The sequence below is a fragment of the Protomyctophum bolini genome, assembly GCF_963924005.1.
Source record: "Protomyctophum bolini genome assembly, chromosome: 9".
Lineage (NCBI taxonomy): Eukaryota > Metazoa > Chordata > Actinopteri > Myctophiformes > Myctophidae > Protomyctophum > Protomyctophum bolini.
This window is the reverse complement of record NC_137870.1, coordinates 26,790,335-26,811,303: the sequence shown is the minus strand read 5'-3', so window position 1 is coordinate 26,811,303 and position 20,969 is coordinate 26,790,335. Positions and strand designations below refer to the sequence as shown.

Sequence of the window (20,969 nt, the reverse complement as noted above, 5' to 3'; positions counted from 1 at the left end):
TTTTATTCACATATGGAGATAAATGTATCCTAATTAATAAATGTGTGTGTGTGTGTGTGTGTGTGTGTGTGTGTGTGTGTGTGTGTGTGTTTGTGTGTGTGTGTGTGTGTGTGTGTGTGTGTGTGTGTGTGTGTGTACAGAATGGTCAAAGGGAGAAGAGCAGAGGAAGGCGATGGTGCTACTCTCATCGCCATGACAACGGAGCCAGACCATAATGACTATGGGAGTGTCAACACGCAGCAGGTCTGTCTGTCATCTGTTCTGTCGGTACAGAAACAGGAAGTTAGTCACTAGAACAACAACAGAGCTACTGGCTGATTACAGGATGCATTAGTCCGGTGGTTTCCAAACCTTTTATCCTGTGACCCAAAAGAGAAATTTGACCCGGGACCCAAAGTAGTGAAAGTAGCAGATCTATGTAGATCTGCTTTTTTCACTACTTCTTAACATTTATTCTCTCATTGGAATTTCTTAAATTTTTACTTGATTTCTTTTACTTTGAAAATGTTTTAATTACGGGGGGAAAATATATTACATTTTGTTTTTAATTCAGGATTTGTTTTAAATGTTTTGAAATAGTAATAATTAAAATCTACAAGCTCAAGCTTGTAGTTCTGCTACTTTTGATATGTGACACTGTCCGTCGTATGAATGATCAAGTAGTCATTTACGAAAAAACACAAAAAGTTAAAATATGGACATAAGAGGTTTCTCTCTGACAGCAACAATGCACATTAGTCTACCATTTCCACTAACAAATATTCCATAATGCTTTTCTTTCCCCCAGAAACAGGACAGGAACACGTTCAGTGATGGAATAACTACGTGTATAATCGGTGAGTAGAAAGAAAATGAAAATAGAATGGAAATTACTTGATTACCAGTACCAGCTAAACACTGTTGGAGAATTAGAGTATATTTTTATTGTCATATCACAGGTTTACAGACTATACTGTATCTACATACAGTACATACAGTTTGTTGAAGTTAGATATAACTTGGGGCGACTGTGGCTCAGGAGTTAGAGCAGGTAGAGCAGGTCGTCCAATGATCCATGGGTCGGCGGTTCGAATCCCGGCTCCTCCTGTCTACATGTCGAAGTGTCCTTGGGCAAGACACTGAACCCCAAATTGCTCCTGATGAGCTGGTTGGTACCTTGCATGGCTTCCGCCGCAATCGGTGTATGAATGGGTGAATGTAATGCACAATCTATGTAAGGCCGTAAGGCGCTCTATAGCGCCTATAGCTATAGGGCGGCTGTGGCTCAGGAAGTAGAGCAGGTCGTCCAATGATCCCTGGGCCGGCAGTTCGAATCCTGGCTCCTCCTGTGACCTGTCCACATGTCGAAGTGTCCTTTGGCAAGACACTGAACCCTACATTGCCTCCAATGAGTTGGTTGGTGTGAGCTTGCCACCATTGGTGTGTGAATGTGGGAAGTGAGGACGCTGGCGTCGACTGTTCGCCGCTTCACCTCCCAATGGATGAATGAATGAACCATTGTAAAGCGCTTTGAGCACTTGGAAAAGTGCTATAAAATGCAAATCATTATTATAGCTGCCTGCCTGTCTCTCTCAGAACACATGCTGTCATTCTGTGCAATGTACTGAATATTGACTCAGACCTGTTATGTCAACATTCTTCACCTTCTACCAACAATCCTGTTGGTACATGCCAAACTGTTAACATGCATCCACCCACAAGATGAAACAAACCATAGTTAAACAAACATATTAGTTTACATATTAGATTAACTTGAGCTACTGTAGGCTATTTCTGTTTAATGAATAATACTGTCTGAGTGGATGTTGTGTCTAATGTATATTATAGTCTACTACTCTATTTGAAGGGATGTTGTCTAATGTATGTGTGTGTATAACAGCCGGGATTCGAACCCAGGAATCTAACCCGGATCTCCCACATGAGAAGGGAGATTAAAGACAAACATGTTAACTAATAGCCTAAAAGAGCATCTTTCCTTGGCCAGGGGTAGCCTCGGGAGACCGCAGGCATTTTCAAAGGGAGATAAAAGCCAAGTGCAGAGGGGCATTGCTCCAAATGTGGTGATGTCAGTGTTCTCCGCTAAATGGTAAATGGTGCATACATAGATTGTGCATTACATTCACCCATTCACACACATATACTGTATCATGTACACAGATGCCAGAGGAAACCATGCAAGGCACCAACCTGCTCACCGGGAGTAATTAGAGGTTCATAGTCTTGCTCAAGGACACTTCGACGCAAACTCAGAGGGAGCCCGGGATCGAACTGGGAACCTTCCGGTTCCCAACCGGCAACTCTACCTCTGAGCAACTGCCGCTGTGTGGTGGACCTTCAAAACATTACTGCGGGGAGGCGGGCACATAGGTTGGTGAACCAATAGGAAGTCGGCGTCGGTTTCCAGCGCTAGTTTGATCCTCTATGCTCAGAAAAGCACAAGGCTCTTTCAGGCTAGAAAGAGATATTAGGCTTTTGGTCAGCAGGTCATGACACAGACCATAACTAAGAAGACACTGGTTACTGCAAACTGGTAGAACACCTTCACATGCACATGTTGAAGGATGTATTTATACTTGTTGTTCTTGATTTACATATGAGCCTAGATTACTGATTACTGCACTACACTGTCTCTCTCTCTCTCTGTGTGTGTGTGTGTGTGAGAGATAGATTTTGTCCTGGTGTGGGAGGAGAGTTTGGAGGAGCAGTCTGAAGGAAAAACGAATGTCACCGCCGCTCACCGCCGGAAAATGAGGGAGGACTTCCTGGCTGAACTTCAAACTGTTGGTGTCCTCCAACAACGGGTAAGCAAATACAAGTGATTGGTATTTAATATATTGGAAGGGGTAAGGAAGCGCAAACTGTCAGCGGTGATCACATTCATTGACCTATCGGGGGAAACTCATGAGTATTCTGGTCACTGACCTCGACTATGCAGACGACATCGCCCTAATCTCGGATACAGTCGAGAAAGGAAGGGAGCTACTACTGGCAGTAGAAAAGGAGTGCAGGAAGATCGGCCTCAAGCTCAATGCCAAGAAAACAAAGGTAATGACCGTCAACACCGAGGACAAAACCATTGCCACTGCAGACGGGACGGTGCTCGAGCGAGTCCAGGACTTCAAGTACCTCGGGGCCTGGACTGCCTCAACTGAACAGGATCTGAAGGTTCGGAGAGCACTTGCCTGGAAAGCCTTGCACGGGATGAGGAGAGTGTGGAAATCAGACATGGGAGAAGACCTTAAGAGGCGGCTGTTCATAGCTGCTGTGGAGTCAGTACTGCTGTATAGGCCGAGACATGGACCCTCACAGTACAACAGGAAAAAGCCCTGGATGCAGTCTACACAAGAATGCTACAAATGGCACTAGGTGTCACATGGACGGACCGCATCAGAAATGTGGACCTCTATGGGGACCTACCACGGGTCACGGACAAAGTCAGAGAGAGAAGGATGAGGCTGGCAGGGCACTGCGTCAGGCACCCAGAACTTGAGGCAAGTAAATTGACTCTATGGTAGCCAACCAGCCAGGAGGGGAAAGAAGCGTACCACCTATATAGACGTGCTGCGGCGCGACAGCTTGGCTAACAACACTGCAGAGCTCAAGAACCTGATGTTGGATAGGAATTTGTGGAGGGCAGCGATCCAGGAATCCCGAGTTGGTGTTGGCTAGACCTCACTCTCGCAGCAACTAACTAACTAATTAATTTCACCCACAATTCTGCAGATATAATAACACAGCTGGTAATTGTGACTATGTAATCAATTCTTGTTTATCTGGCAGTGAAGGATAGTCAAAGGGACAGTGCCCTCAATACCCGCATACCTGACTAACTACTTCTCCAAAGTGAGCCACAACACTAGAGCGAGGGACAACGGTCTGGTACTACCCAATTTTAGATTTGAGAAAACTTTCATTCTACTACTTTGCTACCAAAATGTGGAATGCACTGATACCATCCATTAAAGAATTAAAGAACCCATTGAAGTATTTGTGGATGACATGTACAGTATTATTGTGTACATTTCTCCAGGACTTTTTTGTACTGTACCTCGTGCGGTTTATTTCTGACTAATAGCCTACAGTATTCATTCAGTCAATATGAGTACAGCAGAAAACGAGATTGCTCACCGAAAAATATATTATAAAAATACAGTAAATACTCAATCAAATAATTACCTTTCCTTTATTGGCTTCCACTTGCCACTATACACTTGGGGAAACTCAGGGACTGTATGGTGTTCCTGAGAACACTATGACAACGGCAAGCTACAGTATAGTTGACTCGAGCCAAAGTTCTGACCCACGATGGTGAGACTGAAAAGTTTGACATACTCTTGGGCGTTTTCAGTGTGATACGCTGGACCCTTTCCTGTTTATTGCCGCGACGGAAACATGCCCTGCTGACACTCGCAATCAGTGGCAGGGAGAAGACATTCTCCTGGCGTTCCTCCGCCCACTTTTTGACTATCTGCAGTTTGCCTGCTATAGAGCGTCGCAGTCCCGCCCCCTTTTAGAACGACGAGTGGCCCAGGAAATGATTCTCCATTCATTTTCTCCATAGGCTTTTCAAAAAGTATTTATATAAAGATGGTTATGCCGCAGACAAAGCCAACTCGGATCGTGACAAATCATGACAACAAACACAATATTTTGTGCCGATCAAATAATTTGAAAGAAGAAAATAGAGGCAGGATACAACACTATTTGTTTTGTTTTTCTTCTTACTAATTATTTAATCGGCCCAAAACATTGTAATTATTGTCATGATTTGTCTCGATCCGAGTTGGCTTTGTCTGTGGCTTAACAGTCTTTATATAAATACTTTTTGAAAAGCCTATGGAGAAAATGAATGGAGAATCATTTCCTGGGCCACTCGTCGTGGGACTGCGAAGCTCTATTGCCAGTAGTTGCCGGGCCCCATTGACAAATAATGCACTTCCGGAAAATTCACCCGCTGTTAAAACGTGAGGAAGACTCTGTGAATACATCCCATCGCTATCACAGACCTCGGCTATACAGATGTAATGGCATTGCCCTAGTCTGACTCGGACACAGCAGAGAAAATAATTGGGAACTATTACTGGCAATAGAAAAAGGAGTGCAGGAAGATTGGCCTCAAGCTCAATGCCAAGAAAACCAAAGTTTGTGTCATTCAAAATGGAGGACACAACCATTTTCACTGCCAGCAGGGCGATGCTTCAGATCTCAAATCTCTCTGTGCCTGGACTGCCTCGACAGACGGGATCAGAAGGTCTGGCGTACAATCGCCGGTAATGCCTTGTACGGATTACGGAATGAGAGTGTGGAAATCTGAGAAGGAACATGACCCCAAGGTGCAGCTGTTCATGGCGAGAGTAGAATCAGTACTGCTGTATAGTGGATATGCTCACAGCGCATGTCACATGGCTGGACTACATCAGAAACGTAGACCTCTACGGAGGCCTCCTGCAGGTCATGGAGGACGCCAGGGAGTGAAGGATGAGGCACTGTGGGATGAGCTAGGAGGAGGAAGCAAATGACATGCTCTTAACAAAGTTTGTGAAATAAGGGAATAGCATGGACTTTGCTGCTGCCCATGAGGTGCTGCTGACTGACTTCTTTAGTGGTTATTTATAGACTTCTCTGTTAATAATTTAGATGAAGCCTTTTATACTAGTGTGTTGCACTAGTGTGGTACACAGAAAAGTGAAAATATATTAAAAAATATATATATATTTTTAACTGAATTGTTATTGACCTATTTATTTGATGATACACATGTTTTGCTATTGTATTAATTCCCTCTGCTACCCCTACACACGCCCATGTGCGCACACGCGCTCGCACACACACACACACACACACACACACACACACACACACACACACACACACACACACACACACACACACACACACAAAAACCCAGTTAGTGTTTATCTTTTTGTTTGCACTCGTTGTGCACAGGATCTGTGTCAATAAAGAAGTCACTGAATCAACCAATTAATGTCATAGACCAGGACACCGGGATAGAGAATGTCAAGAACATAAAATTAAAATTAATGTTTGCCTTGGTAAGACTCTGTGTCAACAAGCTTGAACAGAACCCAAATGTCATCACATTGATGCTCTAGCTAAGTGCTTGCTTTTCACCCTCTTTCTTTATTTATTTTTTATTATTATGCCGATTCGGAGTGTGTCACTGCTGTTGTTTCCTACTGGCTCACCTGCCAGTGAGGAGCCCCCACTGGGAGGATGATTGTAGAGCCTCCGTTCTACTCCTCCTGCTCAACACTCCCTACAGGTGCTGCTCCTAGCCCATATAGGAGTACCAACACTCCCTACAGGTGCTGCTCCTAGCCCATATAGGAGTACCAACACTCCCTACAGGTGCTGCTCCTAGCCCATATAGGAGTACCAACACTCCCTACAGGTGCTGCTCCTAGCCCATATAGGAGTACCAACACTCCCTACAGGTGCTGCTCCTAGCCCATATAGGAGTACCAACACTCCCTACAGGTGCTGCTCCTATCCCATATAGGAGTACCAACACTCCCTACAGGTGCTGCTCCTAGCCCATATAGGAGTACCAACACTCCCTACAGGTGCTGCTCCTAGCCCATATAGGAGTACGTGCAGTGACAAATCTCACCCCCCCCCCCCCATGGGCCAACTGTGTTTGTATATACAGTAGACAGTCACCAAAGCCGGATGCACCGCAGTGGATTAGAAGTGGATTAGTTGTTAGCCACTTGTTAACCACTATCAACCCGATGTCTCCTCCTATATACAGGTTTAATGTTTGTTTTTAGTTCAATGTTTGTTTTAAAAACGCTATTGACAATGAAGGGAACATTTACGTATTAGCGCCCCTCACTTCACACGGGTGTGATTGTTTTGGTTATTACACTCTTATTTCTTCTAAAACACAACTAAAGACCTTTCTGTTTGTCGCTGCCTTTGATTGAGGTACTTTTATTTTCTATTTATTTCTCTCCTGCACTGTACAGGTACTGTAATGTATCTGTTATTATAGCCTATTGTATTTCCTTTGCTTGTTGTTCGGTGTAAAGCATATTGACTTGCCTTGTTGTTGAAATGTGCTATACAAATAAAACTGCCTTGCCTTGCTAATTACAGGAAAGAATATTCACACAGTCAAACAAATCTTCCAAAATAGTGAAAATAGTAGGCTACTGTAGATCTACAAGCTAGACTTTAACGGTTTAGACGGCTCATTTAGTCGACAAGACTGAACCTCAGCCTAGATATGAATACCATGAAGACATACCGTAGTCATTTGTTCTCATGTTTGTGTTACTTTGGCTTGAGTTTTCTTGACCACAAATGGTTTCCTAAATTCAATGTACAGATTATTTCTGGATCGTATATTGTTGACGGATGCCATACGTTCTTGGTTTACCTGGGATCCTAGTTTACTGAGGCAGTGGCACTACCATGTCTCTCTGCATTTTATGTATTAAATTGCAAATTGTTGCTACAACTACTATCTACTATTACTAGGTATTTCATATAGGCTGATTAATGTGCGTGTGTGTGTGCGTGTGTGTGCGGCACGTATGCGTGTGGCACGTACGCGTGTGTGCGCGCGTGTGTGTGTATCTTTCCATTTCTCAGACAGAAGTTCAGCAGGCAAAGAACAAGATCTGCTATGTTCTCCTTAGCGCCCCCTGGAGTGTTCTGTGTTACTTTGCTGAAGAGATCAGTCTCCGTGTCCCACTGGAGGTAAGCTGTCTGACCCCTAACCCTTAACCCTTAACCCTGATCCTAACCACAGTAACCCTAGTTCCCGTAACAATGCTAATATACTATGTACAATTATGTTACACTATGTTAAATATTGTAGAACACAGATCATTAGATAACTAGTGTGTACTGGCCGGAGGTACAGATCATTCTAACTATAGTGTGTACTGGTGCAGGTTTGATTGATTGATTCTTGATATGTTGATATTGACAATGTTTACATGCACAGAAAATACTTACTGCCCTTTATGCCGACTTGCATGTAGGGCAGCAACAAAGGATCTCCACTTCAGTCTGTCCTGGGCCAGTGTCTTTATAGATCCCCAGGTGTGATGCAGGGTCTTCAACTCTCCCTCCACTGTCCTACGCCAGGTGTTCTTGGGTCGGTCTCTTTTGCGTTTGCCCTCTGGTGTCCAGTGAAGTTCAGTTTTGGTGATGTTGTCCTGTTCTCTACGTATGACATGCCCAATCCATTTCCACCGCCTTCTCATAAGGATGATATCCATGTTTTCTTGTTTACATAGATCAAGAAGGTGTTGGTTGGAGATGGTTTTGGGCCAGAATATTCGCTGGATTTTTTTTTTGGTGTGGAAGGTTGACAGTTTGTGGAGATCATTTTCTGTCGTTCTCCAACATTCAGAACCGTATAGCAGGGTAGACAGGACACAGCTCTGGTACAGTCTAAGTTTGGTGTTGGTGCTGTACTGGGCCGACTTCCAGACGTTGTTAAAGGGACACTTCACCCTTTTTGCAAAAAAATATATGTTAATGACGTTTAGAAGCTTTAGATCACTTTCCTGGGGGTCTTTATGTGTGTAATATGTGGTTTTAGATATTTTAGATTGTAGCAGTGAGCCTGTTGTCTCTGATGTCATGGACACTGGGCTCACTTCCTTCCTGGACTACATGTTGTCTCAGTAAGACAGCTCTTCCCCCTATCCACAAGGAGGAGCAGTGCACCAAAGAATTATGGGAATTGTAGTCCAGGAAGGTAGTGAGACCAGTGTCCATGACATCAGAGACAACAGGCTCACTGCTACAATCTAAAATATCTAAAACCACATATTACACACATAAATACCCCCAGGAAAGTGATCTAAAGCTTCTAAACGTCATTAACATATATTTTTTTGCAAAAAGGGTGAAGTGTCCCTTTAAGCCTCTGTAAGGTGTTTCTGGCCTTGCTGATCCTGCTTGTGATGTCGTTACCTGCGCCTCCATCGTGACTTACTACGCTGCCTAAGTAGGAGAAATGTTCTGTTGTGGGTAGGTTTATTCCTTCTATGTGTACTGGTGTGGGGTTTGGGATGTTGAGCACCATCAGTTCTGTCTTCTTCTGGTTGATCTTCAGACCTATTTGCTTTGCAAAAGTGTTCACACCAACGAACTGTTGGTGTGAGTGGGAGAACAGAGCCAAGTCATCTGCAAAGTCGAGATCTTCCAATTGTGAGAAGAGGGTCCATCTGATGCCTCTTGGAATGTCTTCGGTGGTTCTTCTCATAACCCAGTCTATGACCAGGTTGAAGAGTAGTGCAGACATAACGCAACCTTGCCTCACTCCTGTTTTGACAGCAAAACTGTGTTGACTATTTCCAATTTGGCATGTGAAGTTGTTATAGAAACTTTTGATGAGAAGGACAAGTTGGTTTGGTATCCCGTATGCACGTAGTATTCTCCACAAGCTGTCTCTGTGAATGCTATCGAAAGCCTTCTCGAAATCCACAAAGTTGATATACAGTTGCCTCTGCCACTCTGTACATTGCTCTATGATGTTACTTAGGGTGAATATATGGACAGAAAATACACATATAATAATTATACACCATGCACCATCAAAAGGATAAATGCAAGAAAGTCAACGGCTTATTTCCATTGCAGTCCCTTAAAATAAATTTGTGTGTGTGTGTGTGTGTGTGTGTGTGTGTGTGTGTGTGTGTGTGTGTGTGTGTGTATGAGTGAGTGCATCTGTGCCAATGTGAGTGTTTTAAATAATAAAATAAAATAGAATCTGTGTGTGTGCATGTGCCTGTATGTATATGTGCGCACAAAATGGGTATACATAACACAAGTCAGGAAGATATGCAATCCGTAAAACAAGAGAAAAAACATTTACAATTAAAAAAAGACTGGGGCACCTGAATCAGAAGATAGGGTATCTAGGATAGATAGGGTACTAAGATCCTGCTTAGCCGCTAGGTTTAGTTTAAGTTTAAGTTAGTACCAGTTTATTCAGCCATATCTTCAGGGAGGACTTGTGGTACAGAGTCTACAGACCATTCTAACTAGTGTGTACTGTTGTACATGGTACAGTCCATTCTAACTAGTGTACTGTGTACTGGTGGTGCAGGTACGGTGGTACAGCACTACAGTCCATTCTAACTAGTGTACTGTGTACTGGTGGTGCAGGTACGGTGGTACAGCACTACAGTCCATTCTAACTAGTGTACTGTGTACTGGTGGTGCAGGTACGGTGGTACAGCACTACAGTCCATTCTAACTAGTGTGTACTGGTGCAGGTACGGAGGTACAGTCCATTCTAACTAGTGTGTACTGGTGCAGGTACGGAGGTACAGTCCATTCTAACTAGTGTGTGCTGGTGCAGGTACGGAGGTACAGTCCATTCTAACTAGTGTGTGCTGGTGCAGGTACGGAGGTACAGTCCATTCTAACTAGTGTGTGCTGGTTCAGGTACGGAGGTACAGTCCATTCTAACTAGTGTGTGCTGGTGCAGGTACGGAGGTACAGTCCATTCTAACTAGTGTGTGCTGGTGCAGGTACGGAGGTACAGTCCATTCTAACTAGTGTGTACTGGTTCAGGTACGGAGGTACAGTCCATTCTAACTAGTGTGTGCTGGTGCAGGTACGGAGGTACAGTCCATTCTAACTAGTGTGTGCTGGTGCAGGTACGGAGGTACAGTCCATTCTAACTAGTGTGTACTGGTGCAGGTACGGAGGTACAGTCCATTCTAACTAGTGTGTGCTGGTGCAGGTACGGAGGTACAGTCCATTCTAACTAGTGTGTACCGGTGCAGGTACGGAGGTACAGTCCATTCTAACTAGTGTGTACTGGTGCAGGTACGGAGGTACAGTCCATTCTAACTAGTGTGTACTGGTGCAGGTACGGAGGTACAGTCCATTCTAACTAGTGTGTACTGGTGCAGGTGGTGACGCCCCCGGAACTCAACTGGACCAAGGAAGTCCTGGAGAAGTTGTCACTTCCCAACCTGCTGAGGCAGGACGTCCCCAACCCCCCACCGTACCACTACACCTGTGATTTCAGAAACAACAAGATGGAGAAGTAAGACTCCACCTTACTACTACTACACCATTTTGTTGACTAAAACTATGATGATTTTTTTTTGTCGATTTCTTTTTGTCGACTAAAACTGTGAATAATATTATTGACATTTGTGTCAACAAATAAAAACTAGACTACCGTAAGTGGAGAAGAAATCCAGTAGCCTACGGGTTTGTTATGCCGGGTGTTAATGCTCACAACGTGTCACGCTGTGACGCGTTGTGAGCTGTCACCTGATTAAGAAACCAGCTGGGAAGTTAGGAATGCCATGCCTCTGCTTTTACACATACACCCCACATCAGCAACAACACAACTGCCTGTGTTCTTCCTGACAGGTAATTTGAGAACCAGCTGATGTGATGTCCAAATCAGATCGTTCTTAATTGGAATGCCCAATAATAAAAAGTTAGGTAGAGAAAGGCAACCAGCGGTTTTATGACGGGAAAAGGTTGGAGCTGATCCTAGGAGTTTTCCAATTCCAAATTATTTTCCTACATACAGAATCAAGCTTCCACACAATTACAATTTATGCTGATCACGTGCCATGGATACAAAGATAACGGAGTAAACAGGAGTAAGCACACTTTACAATTTCCCAAAATGACGTAGTGATGGTTAATAGTGCTAGCGGCAGTAGCTGCATGTTACATGTTACATTTGTACACAGGTTTCTTGGCAGTAGGGACATGGAGACATTCTTCAAACCAACCCAGAGACATCGAGTGGTGAGTGTCTCTGTTACTACATCTGTTAATTACAACCAATTGGTTATTATTATTAGCTAATACTATGTAGTAGGCCTCACCTTCGTTTTTTTCTTAAAGTCGAAGCTTCTAGCCCTAAAAACGAGACAAATTCAATGCTTCGACGACGGGGCCCGGGGGGGGGGGGTTAAATAATAAGTCAGTGATTCATGCATCGTGGAGCTCAAGTTCATGGATTTGAAGGGTAGCAGATCTACAAGCTCTCATGCTGCAATGTGTTGCAGCAAGTTCGAATTTCGTGCCGTGTGTGTGTGTGTGTGTGACTGTAAACATCTTGGTTTCCGAGGCTAGTGTGTGTGTCTGTGTCTGTGTGTCTGTGTCTGTGTGTCTGTGCGTGCCTGCCTGCCAGCTGTATGAGATCTTAGCCAGAACTCCGTATGGTGTTGTGGAGAAAGGTGAGGTGGGAATTGACCGGCTGGTCAGTGAGCAGGTCTTCACTGCTGCCTTCCCCCTGCACCAGGTACACACACACACACACACACACACACACACACACACACACACACACACACACACACACACACACACACACACTTACACACTTGTGGACTTTGCTTGTAACGATCGAGTATTTCTACATGCAGTATTGATACTTTTACTTAAGTACAAAATGTGAGTACTTTTTCCACCACTGCTTCCCATAAACAATGCAGGCTTATGCACAAACAGACCAGGGGAAATAGTCTTGCGTAGCCGCTAGCCACACTACACCTTACGAAAGCCACGGAAGGAACCTTTAAAATATCTTTAAAACATATTTTTGAAGTCCCGTTAATTCTAAGCAGCAAGTCTAGATTGTTTTTCAGAGCTTCCATGCTCCAGACTGTATGACGGCAGCATTTGAAAACTGTTGGGGGCAACACAGTCGGAAATATCAAACCAATACATTTGCTCCCACATGCACCTGTACACAATCAGTAAAACCTTCTGTCTGTCTGCAGGGTCCCTGTGAGCAGCCGAGAGGCCCTGCGGTGCCTCCAGACTGTCTGTCTCTCAGGCAGATCCTGTTAGAGTACTGGGCTCGCTGGTCCCGCTGGAGGAGGTACCAGCCCCTGGACCACATCAGAGAGTACTATGGAGAGAAGATAGCCCTGTACTTTGCCTGGCTGGGTAGGATGCATGTCACTGTTACCATGATACTGTATACTATGAAGATCGCCCTGTACTTTGCCTGGCTGGGTAGGATCATGCATGCCACTGTTGCCAACCATGATACTGTAATATGAAGATGAGGCTCTATGTGATTCTATACTGTCTATAATACTATCTATAATCTACTTCAGATTAGATATACAAATTTAAGTTTCACTACTGTGTGAAAACTAGGGCTGCCCCGATCCCTGAGCAAAAACAACGTGATTGGGACATCCCTAGTGAAAAACACAGCCTCTTTCCCTTTTCATCAAATCTTTTTTGCTTTATTTGTTTTTGCACATGCAGGACATTGCATATTAACATCTGCAGTCCCCACATAAAACATAAAAGCATAACAGGCAGACAGTGAAGCACATTACACTAGGAAACAAAGCATAAAAACACACTACAAGAACAATGTAAAAAGGTGCACATAATTAGTGTGGTTGCCCTAACAGGGCAACCAGACTATTGTTATTGTAAATGAGCGATACTTTGCCGCACTACTCCTCCCACAGTTTCTGCCACACACACTCGAGCCATATGTCAAATTGACCGGGAATAGTGTGCTTGTATTTTGCTAAGAGATCCGTTGTATAGTTTAATTGATATTAATTAATTAGTTCTACATAGGCTTATAATGGGGAAATCGAAGACTAAATGTAAGTATTTTTTTCCATTGGAGAGTGGAGACTGTAAGCGCCATATTTACAAGACTTGGGAGGGAGGTTCATAATAATTATGAAAATTAATTGAAAAGGAATTACATCAGTCGGCCTCATGGTGGCGCTATAACAGCCCACTTTACGTTTTTCCCTATAACTCTTGAACCGTAAGTCGTACAATCACATTTTCTTTTTCCATGGATTCTTTTGGTCATGATGCATTTCCACATATAGGCCACGCCCATTTTCGTCAGGAAAGAAATTCCTTTGAATTTTCTCCAAAACACACTTTTGGCTTCTCCTCCTACAGATTTTGTAAATGTATTGGAAATTGGAGTCAAGTAAAGTACATTAATTGTACTTACCGGTAAGTACAGTATTTGAGTAAACTTATTTACTTTCCACCACTGGGTTAACGGCAGGAGGATGAGTTAACAAAACGTCAACAAAGAGAGAAGTATCTGACCAAGCTGTCCGTCTGATGACAAAAAAGATTACAAAAGAAAGGAGAGAGAAGTATGACTAAGACACAGAAGTGGTCAATGTTATCTTCAACTTCATATTGACATCTGTTGTCCAGATCATATCTCACTGCAGGGCTGAATCATTCAGGCCACGGTAGTCAAGTCATACACCCAGCCAGGCCACCCTATCCCTTTACCCACACACGTGTACGTTTGGATTACAACAGAGCCATAGAGTATAGACAGAGTTGCGACATTGAGGGCGCAGAAAACAGCCCGGTCACGTGGTCATGTACTCACGCGAGCCCTATCGACTACAATACATTCCGTAAACTTCCGTATTTCAAATCTCTGTTTTTATAACAAATATTACGATATCGATACGATATTACCGTTAAAATGTCATATTCTACATTTTAAGTGTTGCAACACTTATACATACACTCACACACACGTGTGAGGATTGAAAAACCATAAAACCTGGGTGATCTATTCTACTGTATGCTATCAAATTGTATGTTTATTCACGCAGCATAGTACTGTACAGTATATTGGTTTTTTAAGAAGTATGTTATACTTTAGCTATTGAAAAGTAGCAGATCTACAAGCTCATAACGAGGCACGAGTGCCACGCTACGAGCTTGTAGGTCTGCTATTTTTGAAAAATCGTGAAAATGTGTTGCAAATCTTTGAATATATATTCTGTCAGAGCGATCGTTTTTAACTCAATCTTTGCTTCATGGGGGGTCCCTGGAACAACATATTTTCAGATGGGGGTCGGCGGCCAATTACATATATTTTTGGGGTCCTTGACATGAAAAACTTTAAGAATGACTGACATAGAAACAGGGTTTTCAGAAAACTGACATTTGCAGAAATGTCTTCAGATCTATATGGGACCGGACCACATCTCCATGATATGATCTACTGCACCACGGATATGTCAACATGAAGTTGAAATAGTTCTCTCTTTTTGTATCTTTTTGTCATCAGTTTCCTCCTTTAAGTGAAAGAAAAAAATATATCTTTTGTATATTCCGTTTCAAAACAGGCCGTATAGTAGCTTTTCGTGCTGGGGCCCTTTACCGTTTTACCGTTTGTCGCAAAAACATGATTTTTGGAAGATAAATATCCTCCGAAGTAGTTATGCATGATCACAGGGGTGACGTGACATTGTAATTGGCTGGCAATATTAGTGGGAGGGGCCTATGTAAGCGACTGTGGCAACCACACTTTGCAATTTTGAAAAATTGCGACCTTTCTAGTTATGCTATGTTTTAGCAGCGTTTTATAGATTAATACACATTCTGGGGAAGAAAAAAAAACACCAGGCAAATGAGGCACCACCTAATTTTGTGTAGGAACATGAACTTGTTTTGTCTCTTCCCCTTTCATAGTCCACTTCCTCCCAGGTGCTGCTGTGTTTAATCTAAACAACACAGGTCTGTCAAAGTAACAGTAACAGTAACAGATACAGATACAGATACAGCTACAGTAGTAACAAGTCCAAATTTTATTCTGACCCCTCCAAGAAAAGGTCTCGATCGTTGTCCTGACCCCTTATCCATCATTTATACATTATGGATAATTAGTGTGGACTTAAACTGTTATTCGTATAGTACCGATACTTGTGTGTGTGTGTGTGTGTGTGTGTGTGTGTGTGTGTGCGTGCGTGCGTGCGCAGGGTTCTATACAGCATGGTTGTTGCCTGTCTCTGTTGTTGGGCTACTGGTCTTCATGTTTGGAATCTGGCTCGTGAACACTGATGTCCCAGCGTGAGTATACCAGTGTGTGTGTGTGCGCATGCGTGTTCGTGTTCGTGTGTGTGTGTGTGTGTGTACATGGTGTGGTTTAGTCTCTTGAAACATTTAGATCCTTTGTCTGGGATGGACATGACCTTTTACACCATCCTCGTGTGTGTGTGTGTGTGTGTGTGTGTGTGTGTGTGTGTGTGTGTGTGTGTGTGTGTGTGTGTGTGTGTGTGTGTGTGTGTGTGTGTGTGTGTGTGTGTGTGTGTGTGTGTGTGTGTGTGTGTGTGTGTGTGTGTGTGTGTGTGTGTGTGTGTGTGTGTGTTGCAGCAGGGAGCTGTGTGCCAGTGGGGACAGCTTCGTCATGTGTCCCCTCTGTAACATCTGCTCCTACTGGAACCTGTCGAGCATCTGCCATGTATACAAGGTACTGTATCTGTCTAATAATGGAGAGAAAAGGGTTTTGGGGTCTTCCCTATAGTATTCGGTGCTATTTGTGCCCCCATGACATAATACAGCATATCTAAAATAAGCAAAAACACTAATTCCAAAAAGCTTAAATATATCTTATACTATTAAAGCTTCTCCACCATAGAAAACTATGATTTGTAACTCAGGGCGGTGATGAAGCAACACAATTTCTATTCAGAATAGGGTTGATTTTTCAATAACAAATAAAAGCATCCAACTGTATGGATATGGAAGGCATTGAATAGTTTGATGAAAAATATTCAGGCATTTCATTTGGCACACTTCCAGTCTGTCAAATACTTTAAAGGTAAATTTACTGTATACTTTGAGCGCCGAGCGATGTGCTGCACTGTCTCACTGTGTGTCTCACTATCTGTTTCACAACATGTCTCACTACTCTCATAACTTAGTGACTAAGTTATGGGTTTTGAGCACCCAACAGTGTCCCCACAAAAAATAAAGTGAATGTAGTCCAAAGGTACACGACACAGGACCAGCACTTTGGTCATTTTTGCCATGTTCATTTGTCACACAAAGCAATTATTTGACCTTCTCCACCTGTGTGTACCGTATAGGCAGGCCTGTTGTTTGATAACGGAGGGACAGTGTTCTTCTCTGTGTTCATGTCTCTGTGGGCTGTGAGCTTCCTGGAGTCTTGGAAGAGAAGAAGCTCCACTCTGACGTATCGATGGGACTGTTCTGCCTTTACCGACATTGAGGTCTGACATCTGGGACTCTTCTCTTTTTTACGTTTACAATGTTTGAACATTATAGCTCTAATGGCTAATTTGAATCACGATGTAACATGAGCTTGTAGATTGGCCATTTTTGTTATTTATTATACCACAATGTATACAGTATGGCTTAAATGGTTAAGGAAACTGCCTATACACACTGTTCTGGGGGGGGGGGGGGGGTCCCCCAAATTATTCTGGGGGGGTCCCCAGATCATTAGCAACATCCATCCATCCATCTCTCTCTCTCTCTCTAGCGCTCTCTCTAGTCTGAGTCTAGACACTCACACACACCCCGTCCAGTTTAGTTCAGGTGCAGAGAGGAGGATTTAGGATTTAGAACTGTAAAGGTCAGAGGTGGAAGGTTAAAAGGTGACGGGTTGTGACCCCTGACAGGAGCGTCCCAGGCCAGAGTTCACAGCGATGGCTCCCATGACCACGAGGAACCCGGTGACCGGAGCGGAGGAGCCCTACTTTCCTGGCAAAGAACGATTCAACAGAACACTGACCGGTGTAATGGTCATCATTGTTATGGTGAGAGACTGACCAGTGTTATGGTCATCATTGTTATGGTGAGAGACTGACTCTGAGCCCTAACACAGTGGTTTTCAACCCTTTTCATATCAAGGTCCATTATATTTCGGCGTATGAGCCACGAACCATCGCTTGATGACATTTAGCCTCTCAGACATTGGCAGTGGAGGTGCAGTGATGTACGATAAGGGACCTACAAAAAGTGCGTGCGTGCGTGCGTGCGTGCATGCGTGCGTGCGTGCGTGCATGCATGCGTGCGTGTGTGTGTGTGAACTTTTACCACTGGTAGTGGTTTCTGCCCGACAGCAGAGATACTCTACCTGCCACACAGAATGGTTAAAAAATAATATTCACCCCAGTAGAGTTGCATATAGTGTAGCTTTAACTGGTGATTGAACTGGTTTTATTTGCAGATTGCTGTGGTGATGATTTTCCTGGTGGGGATCATATTCTATCGCTCCATTCTGTCCATCATCATTCATAAATCACAAGCCAAGTTCTTCATATCGTCAGTGAGTACAAACACTGCACACCAGTACACACAATGCAAATGGTACACACAGCACACGTATTGATTGACTGAATGCTTTATTAGTCAGAAATGTAAACAGCATGTAGTACAGTCAGACATTAAGGATAAATGTCCTGGGGACTTGTTTCCATTGTGGTCTTATGTATTCAATGAATCAACATGTACACAACAATAATGCAAGGAGAAAATGGAGAAATGGTGGCAGTGAATGACACATCCTTTCTAAGGGAATTTACATTTACCTTACCTTATGGTCTCCTCCTGGCTGTTTTTATCAGGCCAATTTTGAAAGAAACCAGTCATTTACACCCTTTAATTCCACATTTTGGTGGCAGAGTAGTTATTCTAAATGTGGGTGGTACCAGATCGTTGTTGTTGCTCCCTCTAGTGGAGTAGTTCGTTTGTCAGGTATGAGGGTGTTGAATGAGGGCACTGTCCCTAGAGTATCTTACACATAGTACATAGTGCATACATTACACACAATATACAGTTTGTTTCTTTATTCTATTATATTCTATTATATCTAGTATTCTAGTTTCATATATATCTGGTTCCACATTTGTCTGTCTGTCTGTCTGTGTAGGCAGGTAGGATCGCCAGCATTTCAGGTTCCGTGTTGAATCTCTTGGTGATTCTGATGTTGTCCAGAGTCTACATCTCCCTGGCACACTTCCTCACACAATGGGGTGAGTTAAAGTCCCTGTTCGGTTGGAGTGTGCTACCGCTATTACTCGTCTTCTTCTCCTTATTCCACCTCCTCTCCTCCTCATCTTCTCCATTCCTTTCACACTTCCACATGCTTAACTCCCTTACGTCCAACTACGACAGCCAGGTATTCATAACAATTTATTATTCTAATCTACATTTTGTATTACAGAAAAGAAAACTATGTCCAGTTTATATTGGTGTTTCTGTTCTGCTCTAGAGATGCATCGAACTCAATCCAAATATGAAGACATGTTCATCCTTAAAGTTTTCATCTTCCAGTTTGTCAACTTCTACTCTTCTCCTGTTTATATCGCTTTCTTCAAGGGAAGGTCAGACACAAAGACACAAAACTCAAATCATACCGTATTTCTAGTGTAAAAAGTGTTTAAAGTATGTTATTTCTGTATAATTTCAATCACAGCATCCTGCTGACCTGTTTCTATATTTTCCAGGTTCATTGGTTACCCTGGAAAGTATCACACCCTGTTTGGAATACGCAATGAAGATGTGAGTGTGTATTCTGTTTGCATGTTTGTATGGACTATGGAGACAAAAGTTTTACATTTACATTTTTAAGACAGATGTTAGCTCCACCCCTGCCTCCTGATAGTTTCAGTTATATTATTTATGTTATGTTGTATTTAGGTCGCATTTATTATGAAAACCCCTGTCATCAGTCACGTCACCCAAGTACTACACCAACTCCACTGGCTCCCCATCAAATATATAACCATCAAGTTATATTTCAGTTTATATACCTTTTTCTTTCATCGGATATCGATGATTTATTTTTCTTTGAGAAACTAAAAAGGGATCCAGAATAGTTCTAAATCGATAAAACTGTATTTCTTTTATAGATAGAAACTTGTACCATACTTAATAATACTACTTTTTAAATGCATAAAGTAGGTAGGTAGCAAATAGTTAAACCTAATAATTCAGCACGTTACAGTTTGTAGCGGTCGAAAGTACTCTGCTTGCGCACTAGTAGGCCATTTATGGCCTACTAGTGTGCAACAAGCAAGTATGCACTCTACAGAGTGCAGTTCTAGTTTAAAATGTTTTTCAAAATAGTAAAAAAATGGCAAATATGTTTAATGTCTAACTGCACCAAGTGCTGTTTACATTTCTGACTAATAAAGTATTCAATCAATCAATCAATCAATCAATCAATCAATCAATCATCAACTAATTCATGTCCCCCTATATAATTGTAGTGTGGTCCTGGAGGCTGTCTGATAGAACTGGCACAGGAGCTGCTCGTTATCATGGTTGGGAAACAGATCATCAACAACGTCCAAGAATTCATCTCACCGTAAGTTTACATTTACATGGCCTCATAAATGACAGCCATAAACAAATACCTTGCACTTTGAATTTCAAACTTTAAGTTTGAAACAACTAACCAACTACAGTAAGCCCTATTTTATACAAGCCCAAAATAGTGATACCAGGTTGATGCATGGTTAATATGTAAATGTAGGATCTTGAACAAAACCAGATGAAATAACCAGTGAAGTATTCCCACTGTATGTATGTACGGTATGTAAAGCACATTCAGAAAGCTTAAGTCATGATAGCAGAAGCTATGCATGCAGTTAAGGTCGATTTAAATCGTCAAATTTCAATCGATCAATTTAAATCGTTTGATTTAAATCGATCGATTTCAATCGATCTACAAGCTCAAAACGTACTGCTTCGTGTCGCATTTCAAGCTTGTAGATCTGCTACTTTTGATGCTTTTGTGTGAAGCTGTATGATCAAGTAATTCATTTATTGATCTATGAACGATTAAAAAACCCCACAAAAGGTTTAAATATGGAAATAAGAGCAGCAACTATATATATTATTTAAATTGTGTAATGTAAAGTTTGTAAACCACATTCAGGAAACTGAAGGCCTGGTGGCAGAGGAGGAACATGACACCTGTAGAGGAACCAGAAGAGCAGTCACCCTGGGAGAGAGACTACCAGTTGCTGGTGTGTGAGGGACTCTTCGACGAGTACCTGGAGATGGGTGCGTACTGCATAGCAAACACTGGCTAACAAGCAGTATATAGTGACTCTTCTCCCTTCTGGCTCTCAAACTATGGGATGAACTCACTCCAAATCTTCCGCCGTAGTCTGAAGATATCATTTGGATAGCATGTTATGTAGACAGATGCCAGGTCA

The 20,969-nt window shown here is 42.7% G+C and overlaps 1 protein-coding gene across 1 annotated transcript in view; it reads left to right on the top strand.

The window, feature by feature from the left end:
- ano7 (anoctamin 7) overlaps positions 1-20,969 on the top strand; it is a gene marked incomplete at its 3' end in the record, with an annotated part of 28,873 nt that overhangs the window by 2,338 nt on the left and 5,566 nt on the right. The window contains exons 2-19 of the mRNA XM_080771998.1: positions 141-243; positions 788-836; positions 2,668-2,801; positions 7,618-7,725; positions 10,908-11,044; positions 11,712-11,769; positions 12,158-12,268; positions 12,750-12,918; positions 15,756-15,846; positions 16,150-16,246; positions 16,866-17,009; positions 17,421-17,558; positions 17,972-18,070; positions 18,674-18,776; positions 19,016-19,127; positions 19,251-19,305; positions 20,016-20,113; positions 20,687-20,814. Coding sequence (XP_080628124.1) covers positions 142-243; positions 788-836; positions 2,668-2,801; positions 7,618-7,725; positions 10,908-11,044; positions 11,712-11,769; positions 12,158-12,268; positions 12,750-12,918; positions 15,756-15,846; positions 16,150-16,246; positions 16,866-17,009; positions 17,421-17,558; positions 17,972-18,070; positions 18,674-18,776; positions 19,016-19,127; positions 19,251-19,305; positions 20,016-20,113; positions 20,687-20,814 — 1,933 coding nt within the window. The 5' untranslated portion in view covers position 141. The remainder of the gene's footprint in view (positions 1-140; positions 244-787; positions 837-2,667; positions 2,802-7,617; positions 7,726-10,907; positions 11,045-11,711; positions 11,770-12,157; positions 12,269-12,749; positions 12,919-15,755; positions 15,847-16,149; positions 16,247-16,865; positions 17,010-17,420; positions 17,559-17,971; positions 18,071-18,673; positions 18,777-19,015; positions 19,128-19,250; positions 19,306-20,015; positions 20,114-20,686; positions 20,815-20,969) is intronic.